At 55.1% G+C, this 9,860-nt stretch overlaps 1 protein-coding gene and 1 long non-coding RNA gene across 2 annotated transcripts; both read left to right on the forward strand.

The window, feature by feature from the left end:
• Positions 1–3,692: 3,692 nt before the first annotated feature.
• Positions 3,693–7,741, forward strand: LOC119101316 (protein angel homolog 1; the record flags this gene model as incomplete). The annotated part of the gene is given in 7 exon segments (XM_037224610.1): positions 3,693–3,826; positions 4,314–4,391; positions 5,326–5,483; positions 6,236–6,305; positions 6,530–6,698; positions 6,975–7,161; positions 7,673–7,741. Coding segments are annotated over 6 exon segments (717 nt in total), but the record flags the coding sequence as incomplete, so codon positions are not given.
• A 194-nt stretch (positions 7,742–7,935) lies between these two features.
• Positions 7,936–9,514, forward strand: LOC119105983 (uncharacterized). The gene is made up of 2 exons (XR_005095085.1): positions 7,936–8,076; positions 8,916–9,514. It is a non-coding gene; the product is annotated as an uncharacterized LOC119105983 (long non-coding RNA).
• The last annotated feature ends 346 nt before the right edge of the window (positions 9,515–9,860 follow it).

Genomic DNA, 9,860 nt, shown 5'->3' on the forward strand with positions numbered 1-9,860 from the left:
GGTGTTCATATGATTGATGCTTGTCTCAACTGGTGTCTTGTGTCTAAAAGTGATGTTCTCTTTCCCAAAAATATCCAGCCTTATCCAAACATTGTTGTAAACATGTGGATCTCCCCTCCCCCTAAAAATGCCTAAAATTGTGCATGCTCAGCATGTGCATAATATCTGCATATCATTAATCAGGGGTGCACACAGACTAATAAAGGAGCAAACACCCCCTCCCATTAGGACCTGAGTGATCATTCAGGATCCCAGTCCCAGTTTGTTTAGGAGTGACTGTCAAGGACCTAAAGGATTGGCAAGGATCTGAAACATGATAGGCCACTGCACTGTTCCAGGCCACACAGTGCCTATCACTGTTTAAAACCAACCTCATCTAATAGTGGGGCAGAATTACATGCAATTTGAGGGACCATCCCCTGAGCCTTAGCCAGCTCAAGGATCCACTTGCCAGGTATGAGATGGGTACCCAGTTGAGGTTCCCCCTTATGGCATTTTCTGGGCCCACTCTAGCAGGTATTTGCAGGCTGTCAGGACAGGCTGCACAACAAGCTGGTTAATGCGAGTATGCAGGATAAGGCAAAAAGAAGAGAACTTGGTTGGATGTCAAGTACAAGTCCTGTTTTGTGCCACGTAATGCAAGAATTTGGGTATCCTTACTGGTTGTGATGGAAATAAAGGCTTGCAATCAAATAGCTTAAGGTAGCATCACATGATTACATGGATTCAAGAAGGCAATTTAAACTTACTGATAAATATGCAAGAACAAATGAGAAGGGGTCGAAACGCAGGCAGGTGACACTATTTGATTCAGCACCGCGACTGCCATATCACCATGGCAGCCATAGCCACCTCTGGGGCGATTGAAGTACTACAAGTGAGTGTTAGGGTGGAAATTTCTCATGGCTGGATTGGCAGTATTGCAACGTTATACAAATACTCCCCAACTTATTGTATTAATGATGTGTAGAGGCATGCACTTACAAAACATCTTTTGGTGTTCCCTAGAGCATTCTTCTCCACTTAAAAGTATCCTGAAAGTTATAAAGTGGGCTTATTTTAGCTGAAAACGCTCGATTTCGGAAAAATGTGACTTGACCTGGCATAGTGGGGTGAATTGCTTACCTCGCAAGGTAAAACCCATAACTAATCGTGAGACCTCGGGAAGATCAATCAAATAGTATTTTCCACTAACTCTGTCTCTCTTAGTTTTGGATATGGCAGGGGGCATTGGCATTGCCCCCCTGTTTGTCTGTGCTGTGAAAACGTGCGAACCAGGGCGAGGGTCGATCCATTCCGTCACTGGCGCAATTTGCAAATGAGCTGGTGTCTGAAATTCGGAAACAGCGCAACCTTTTCTCAGACTACGCCAACAGACAGGTTTCTCCCTGGATTTGGTTCACTTTCTGCCCAAGGCTGCTGGGCTCGAGGCTATGATGGGCGGGGGACCAATCTCTCCCCCTCCAACTGCAGAAGGAAGTTTTTTTGTTGTTTTTTTCGTTAAATTTGATCCGAGCCCTTTTAATGGATGGATTTCTGGGATCAGCGCTCACGCTAAGCAGTGCTTGTTGTGTGAGCCCTGACCTCTACGATCCGATCGTGCAATTCCAGGCAACGGCAGAATTCAGTGGCGAAAGATCAACGTGCCGCAATGTTCGGCACGGTCCGTCGTGCCCTCTGACGTCAACTGACCTTTAGCGCGAGGGCAAATAGCGAGCGCTGTGGGGCGACTCGAACCCACCCTTGCCGCGGGGTGGGCGGATCGGAAGGCAGGCGCTCTAACCAACTGAGCCACCGGGACGGACGCATCTTTAGTTCATCTTAGCTTAGTAGATGCTTACATCTTTGGCTTCCGTTCATTGATTTGAAAGTCACGCTGATCACACGTACCCCCGGGTAGCTCTATACGCACGATTCGCAACACGCATTGCTGCGTAGAGCGCCCAAAGGTGTGTCTTTCAGATGTGAGATCGCCTTTGTCCGCCCGTTGGCTGCCGCCAAGTGTCTACCCCTGGACCGGACATCACATGTGCCATGGAGAACTGCAACCCTGCAAACTGTCTGTTGTTTTTTATAGCTTTTTAGGCTTGCGAGCACGCATGCTCAAAAGCGTTATTTAATATTTCACCATGCTGGGTCTGAAGTAAGGATGATCATCCAGGGAACATTGTTTGGCCATGTCAAAACAATTTTTGACCTTTTTCGATCTGAAATCTATGTGCAGTCCACGGAATCCTCAATATCTATGAAGCACCCCGAAAAATTCCGGCAAAGCCCTTGAGTGGTATCCGTTTTTAGAAGTAGCCTACCGATCCATTGTTAACTGAATAGTGCTGGCTGGATGGAGTTATTTGACGTTTGGGTTCTCCAGTTCATTTATTGACATCACATTACAAATAAATTGCGTCTTCCATTGGTTTTTGGCTACCGTTTCAATTAAAGGGGGTGTTCCACATTTCGAGGAGGTTTTGGACTGAACTAATCGCCTTGAAGATTAATCGCTGCAGTTCACAGCCCTGCCCTTCCGAAGACCTAAATCGCTCTAGTTTCTGCGCTTCACGCCCTCGAAGATGGGGGACTGCAAGGTCACCCAGGCATCCATGACGCCATAATAACGTCATTCAAATTCTGTATTCCATTAGCATGCGGCTGATTAAGGCCAGTAACAATATAATTGTTGGGTCATTCATTTTTGGCGTTCATGAGCACACTTTGTTGATATAACAGCCGTCAATGGACTCAGTGAATGTTGCGCAGGTACGATGACTAAATCAAGCTTTGACGTCTTGGGGAGCGTATTAGTATAACAGAGAAATTGTGTTATCTAGAGCAGTTTTTCCATTTCAAGGCATATCAGTATTTATAAATTAGCTTATGTCATCATGTCTGATGCTTGCTTTGATATCATCAAGTGTGGGATATTCCCTTACAGAAGGTAAAAGCATGAATGGGATGGAGAAAATCGCAAGATCACGCTCCTCGAAATAGAGTGGGCGAAATCCGCTGATTTCGTGGATCTAATCATCAGCAGGGGCCCTTTGTCAAAACCCTGTCCCCGTACCCCACACCCCATTCTTATCCATTGTCTGGATGCGGCCTTTCCTAGAATGCAGTGAGATCGCCAGTTGCTGCTTATGCTCTTAAATGGTGCTGGCATCACACTCTTCTACAGTGTACTTTTTATGGTAACCATTACCTTCTGGCGATTCAAGCTTGAAAAGCATGTTGGAGCCGGAGTCTTCGCAATCACAGCGTATCGCGACAACACCATGCTATTCTTTCTTCTCTCTCTGTCCATTACGCACAGGTACCTGATGTCGGTCCCAGTACACACTTTTCAGGTAGCCTGCTAGGTGCACGGTGTGGACACCACCGGTGACCAGCCAGTGCATGTGGACTACTGTCCAGCTCCTGCTCACCACCGTCCGTCCCGGAGCGGGCTCTGCGCGCCGTCTGCCTCGCCCGGCATGCTTCTGGCCGCCCGCCGCGCGCGCGGGCAGTGACCGGCGCCCGGCGGTCATGTCCGCGGGCCGCGGAGGGGCGCCGCTGGCGCAGGAGAGCCGGCCCGAGCGGGCGGCCGCTCCAGAGGAGCCGGGCGCGGGCCCTGGGCTGGCGGCCCCGTCGGCGGGCGGCGGACCCGACGCCCCTGAGCCGGCCAGGCGGCTGGAGCTCCGGCCGCTGGGTCGGCACAGCCCCAAGCGGAAAAGTGAGGCGTCCGCTGACCGTGGGAAGGTGGATGGTGGTGAAGATGGTGCTGGCCAAACATCCGGGAATGGCGTAAAGAAGGGGAAGTTTGGCTCGCGTGAAAAACCAAGGGAAAACACAGGTATCAACTCTGAATGAATCACGGGGTTGAACCATGAAAGCACAAGCACTCTATGTATGTATCTATGTTGTATCTATGTATATCTATGTATGTATCTATGTTAACTGTGTATCATGGTTACATGGCTGTTTAGTATTTTAATGATAAAACATGTAGCACATGTTATGTCACTCCTCATGTCACGAATCACCTTGGCACCTCAATTCTTGATTCAGTGGTTTTACATTCAGAGTCATCGACTGTTTTGATATGGAGGTTCCAGGCTGCACCATTAAACAGAACTTAGACGAATATGCGAGGGTAGCAATAACACATCATGTTTCGAGCTTTACATAGGTGCATATGATAGGAGAGATGCCTTTAATGTGGATTCAGACCGGAAACCACTGGTGGTCTTTTTAGTCCTGTCATTTGGTTAAACCATCTTCAATAGCGGCATGTTTGAGACCTTTCTAGTATGGATGGTAACCATTCCCCTCGGTTCCAGTGTCGGCAGAAGAAATGCTGGAGAAGATTCGAGTATGGGAAGCAGTGCCTTTGAAGCCAAATGCGAGGTCCACTGAAGGTGACCAATATGTACAATTTGTTGCCAGCCCACCATCTATGCCTGGGTTGTGTGGTGTTTAATGTTTTAACTTTTGACTGTTCACTAAATGTGGAAGATTCCCACTCATAGTCATTAAGCAGTCATTTTAGCAGTGTTTAATGCAAACGATCCCCATCAGTTGGATTTCAATGAGTCTGTGCCATGCCAATAATTGTTCCTGTTGTGGTTTCCCTAAGTATTTGGATGCCAGTCCACCACTGACAGCTTCTGTTGCGTGCTCAGATAGGTCAACCATTCCATTTGTGTGCCTCAAGGTGCCTCTGATTTCCTTTTGGCTTGATATGCTGCCTTAGTATACAGCATGGACGTGAACTTGAGAGGCCTCAAAAACTATTTTCCAATGTTATTTAGGCTTGGGCAAAAAACTACTGCTGTGTCGCGATGCTCGTCTTCAGGCACATATTGATGTCTTGACACTGTCTCGATCGCGTCCCCAATGGGCCATACGTGATGTGTGTGCGGTTGCTGTCGGGTGTGTGCGATTGCTGTCGGGTGTGTGCGGTTGCTGTCGGGTGTGTGCGATTGCTGTCGGATGTGTGCGGTTGCTATCGGGCGCGGCTGCTGTCGAGTGCGTGTGGCTGCTGTCGGGTTTGCGATCGCTGTCGGGTGTGTGCGGTTGCTGTCGGGTGTGTGCGGTTGCCGTCGGGTGTGTGCGGTTGCTATCGGGCGCGGTTGCTGTCGAGTGCGTGTGGCTGCTGTCGGGTTTGCGATCGCTGTCGGGTGGTGTGCGGTTGCCGTCGGGTGTGTGCGGTTGCCGTCGGGTGTGTGCGGTTGCCGTCGGGTGTGTGCGGTTGCTGTCGGGTGTGTGCGGTTGCCGTCGGGTGTGTGCGGTTGCCGTCGGGTGTGTGCGGTTGCCGTCGGGTGTCTGACCGCCGGCTGTCCGCCTCCGCAGGCGCCGGCCTCGACTTCACCATGGTGTCGTACAACGTGCTGTCGCAGCACCTGCTGGGCTCGATGCGGGACCTGTACGAGGGCTCCGACCCGCTCCACACCGCCTGGGAGACGCGCGGGCCCCGGCTCTGGCGCCAGGTGGTCCGGCTGAAGCCGGACGTGAGTTAGGTCTTCGCTGTGTCGTATGGGACGGAGTAAGACCTCCGCTGTGTTGTGTGGGTAGATGTTGGCTGCGTCTCGGGTGTGTTTTGTGGGGGCGGATGGGAGCGGGACCTCCGCTTTGTCGTATGGGACGGAGCGAAGACGTCCGCAGTGTTGTGTGGGTAGATGTCGGCTGAGTCTCTGCCGTGTTGTGTGTGTGTGGGGGGGGGGGGAGGGGAATGGGAGCGGGACCTACGCTTTGTCGTGTGGGATGGAGTAAGATCTTCATTGTGTTGTGTGGGGTGGATGTTAGCTGGGTTACGTGAGGTGGATATTAGCTGGGTCTGCTATGTTGTGTGGGGCGGATGTTAGCTGAGTCACCGCTGTGTTGTCGGGGGGGGGGGGGGGGGGGGATGTTGGCTGAGTCTACTCTGTTTTGTGTGGGGCGGATGTTAACTGGGTCTGCTATGTTGTGTGGGGCGGATGTTAGCTGAGTCTCCGCTGTGTTGTGTGGTGCGGATATTAGCTGAGTATCCGATGTGTTGTGTGGGGCGGGTATTAGCTGATTCTCCGCTGTGTTGTGTAGGGGGATGTTAGCTGAGTCTCTGCTGCATTGTGTGTGGATGTCTTTTGGATGCCTTTGGAAGGGTGCTTTTTGACGACCGTAGTGCGGGGTTGCATCCAATGTGCTAAATTGCCTGTTGCACAGTTGTTTGGTTTATTGGGACATTTGTTGTGTTCTGTCACTCAGGTGGCTTCTACCATTTCAGATTATCTGCCTGCAAGAAGTGGAAGAAGGAGACATTGATGCATTCTGGATACCTCGTTGTAGAGAGGAAGGTTAGCACATTTCTCCCCTATGCTCACCAGCCCTGCGCACAATTCCTGCTTTCGTTTTTTGTGTCGACTGAGGGCTCTCATGCTCGGCACGTTATTTTTCTACCTGCCTCAGACATGTCACGTGATTCAGCTACCACCCAACGGCATCGGCCGTCGGCCGGTCGGCCGGCACGTGGCGGACCATGCGGAGGGCGGTCTCAACACCCTCCGGTGCTTTGCCGCAGGACTCCAAATTCTGTACAAGCGGCGCACGGGCCCGGACAAGAAGGACGGCTGCGCGCTGCTGTACCGCGAGGCCCGCTTTGAGCTGTGCGAGGAGGCGACCGTCGAGTACCTGCAGCGCGACTGCCCGTCGCTCGACAGAGACAATGTCGGCATCGTGGCCAGGCTTAGGTGCGTTTTACGAGCGATAGATGGCGCCAGGAGGCGCGAGAGGGCTTTGGTTTTTCTTGAGTACGTGGTTGTTGGCTATTGACTGAGCGTTTTATAACTGATGTGGCCATCACTAGCGCCACATGCATTGTTGGACCATGTTTCGGCCTACACTCCCCCTGCAGCGCGTGACCAGCTGTCGTGGCTGGCCTGGCATTAGCTCCTGACCTCCCTCTGCCCCGGCGTGAGTGACCTGACCTGACCTCACCTCGGGTGTAAACTCGCCGCTTTCCCCAGGAGCGACCGAGGCGACCTGGTGGTGGCCTGCACGCACCTGCTCTACAACCCGCGGCGTCACGATGTCAAGCTGGCGCAGGTGGCGCTGCTGCTGGCCGAGGTGGACCGGCTGGCCTGGTGCGGGCGCACCGAGCGCCACCTGCCCGTCCTGCTGGCCGGCGACTTCAACCTGGAGCCCTTCTCGCCCGTGAGTGGGCGGCGCCGGGTGCTGGGCTGAAACCTGCTGACCGGGATGGAAGCGTCCTGCCCAGAGGCGCATGAGGCGACCAGCGGGGAGAGCGGGCCAGGCATGAGGCGACCAGCGGGGAGAGCGGGCCAGGCGATGAGGACCTGGCGCTCATTGCTGGACGGTTCTAGAGCTATCTGGAGGGGGGGGGGGGAGTCCAGCTGGTGATGCGTCACCCGCCGGCCAAGTCTGTCGTCACTACCCAGGCGGGCAGGATGGTGTGGCTCATGTGCAGGCCTGTGTGGAACCCGCGCTCAGTACACCGCGTATGTGCCTGTTCCGGCAACGTATACCATCGCATGTGCGTCGTGCTATCCCAACACCATAGTATGTCATCTCGCCGGTCCAGACCACGCCACGATTCATGGAGGGCGTAGGTATGACGCCACCCCATCAGCACGCCGCGCCGGTATTGAAAATCCGCCCATCGGCCCACGTCGACCTTGCATAACGCCGCCGCCGCCGCCGCCAGGTGTACGACTTCCTGCGGCACGGCTGGCTGCAGTACGGCGGCATGTCGCGACGCCAGCTGACGCCGTTCGGCGGCGGCGAGCGCCTGCTGGGCCCGCTGCTGCCGGCGCGGCTCGGCGTCAGCGCCCTCTGCCAGCACGCGGCCGTGCAGGCGCGCCGCCGCTACCGGCCGCGCGAGAGCGAGCCCGACCGGCGGCGCGCCGAGCGCGGCCTGGTGGCGCTGGCGCACAGCGAGCGCACGGCGCCGCTGCCGCCGTTGCCGCTGCACCAGCTGGTGAGCGAGGCGCAGGGCTGCCTGGGCCACGCGCTGCGCCTGCGCTCGGCGTACCCGCACGGCTCGCCACGCGTCACCGGCGTCACCACCAAGCAGGGACGCTGGACCACAGTCGACTACATATTTCATAGGTGAGGCGGAAGGGTAGGGGCAGTTACTGCTGGTGATGGTTGTAACGTGCTTACGCTGAGCCGGTGTTGGTGGCGTGGGAGTTGCGCCTTTTGTGTGGTTCTGGGGGTCTTAACGGGGACTTAGTGGGAGTGTACAGACGCCTTTGCAGAGTGTCTTGATGTTCTGTGCCCGTCTGTCGTGTCAATCTCATGTCTCTCCGTCTCTTCCAAGCCTTATTTCCGTTGTTGACTCACGCGCTCTGTTACGTGACATGCCTGTTGTGCGTGCCGTGATAGGACGGCGAGCTGCTATGGGTCCTCGGCTTTGCGAAGTCTGGCCCAACCGGCACAGGCCACAGGAGCTATCACTGGTACTGGCCGGAAGTGTGAAATGGAAGGGGCGGTTGCACCTGGTGCGCGTCGTCGTGTCTCGCGGCATGTTTGGAAAAAAGTGGAGTCCCTGGCAGCAGAACTGTGATGTGCTTGGACCACCGTTCGTTCCCTTGGAGCGGAACGGTGCGGTTGCTGTCTGTGTCGTTTTCTGTGTGAGGTGATCTCGCCGTTTTCACACGAGGTGGTGCGGGCCTGTGTGTACGCGAATCGTACCGTAGGATCTGAGTGGTGTACTGGGTGTCGCCAACTACAGTGCCCCGTTGTGGCGCCACCACCGTGTGCCGGCCGTCTTCACCCCGCCTGTCTGTGTTTGTAACTCGACAGTGCCACTACGGTGTACCGTCCGTTCTCATCCTAGCCTGGCTGTGGTTGTAGCTCTCGACTGTGCCGCAGCGTGGCGCCACTGCCGTGTTCCGTCCGTTCTCATCCTAGCCTGGCTGTGGTTGTAACTCTCGACTGTGCCGCAGCGTGGCGCCACTGCCAGGCGCCTCGGGTCTGCGGCTGCTCTCGCGCCTGGCGCTGCCTACGGCCAGCCTCTGCCAGCAGCTGCGGCCGTATCCCAGCGAGGCGCTGCCCTCCGACCACCTGCCGCTGGCCGCCCAGTTCCGGCTGTGCCCACCCGCTACCTGGTGGTCCGACCCCACCAGCTGACCGGGCCCGGGCGCCGGCCAACACCGGTAGTCTGGAGCGGCCGCTGGCTGGAGGCTGTGGCCTGTAGTTAACGCAGGGGATGGGACTGAGACGTGCAGGGGGATGGGACTGTCCGCCGACCCAGGTTTCAGACGAAGTCGGCGGTAGGATCCACGCCCGCTCCTCCGTGCTGGATGGTGCAGGAGCAGGCGAGCAGATCACCTCCGGCTGGTGCCGCCACGCGCACCGGGGCGGGAGTGGGCCGCCTGGCCGACACGTGCCGGCCAGTGTGGCTGCGTGATACAGCCGCGCCCTTGTACAAACGCTCGGTCCCGACGTTCGTGGATTGAGTGTGTTGCCAAATGACAAACTGCTGGCACGTCGCTGTGCGGCGTGTCGCTTGGCGTGCGCTCATTAATACATAACTTACGGCGCGTCCACTGAGGATTCGGATTTGTTGCATCGAGCGGATACCGCGCGTAGATACATGGTATCTACCATGTATTTAGGCACCTAGCCTATCAATTGCTGTGAAAATTTTTAAGGCTAAAATATTGAGATAATGGGCGCCATATTGTCTCAGGGTAGCCGAATGTATAGTCAGATACAGAGGCGATGGCCCACAGCGGCTTGCGGTCAATCGATGTCTGGAATAGTAATTATGGTGCTCTGTAAAGGTGCGCAGTCGGGTGTGTCATCAGTAACAAAACCAAGTGAGGCAAATAAATTATTTGGAACAGGAGTCCAAAAGTACACGACATAGCAAAAGCTCTTCCCCAAAA

This window comes from Pollicipes pollicipes, unplaced genomic scaffold (genome assembly GCF_011947565.3).
Source record: "Pollicipes pollicipes isolate AB1234 unplaced genomic scaffold, Ppol_2.1 Scaffold_2555;HRSCAF=2994_pilon_pilon_pilon, whole genome shotgun sequence".
Lineage (NCBI taxonomy): Eukaryota > Metazoa > Arthropoda > Thecostraca > Pollicipedomorpha > Pollicipedidae > Pollicipes > Pollicipes pollicipes.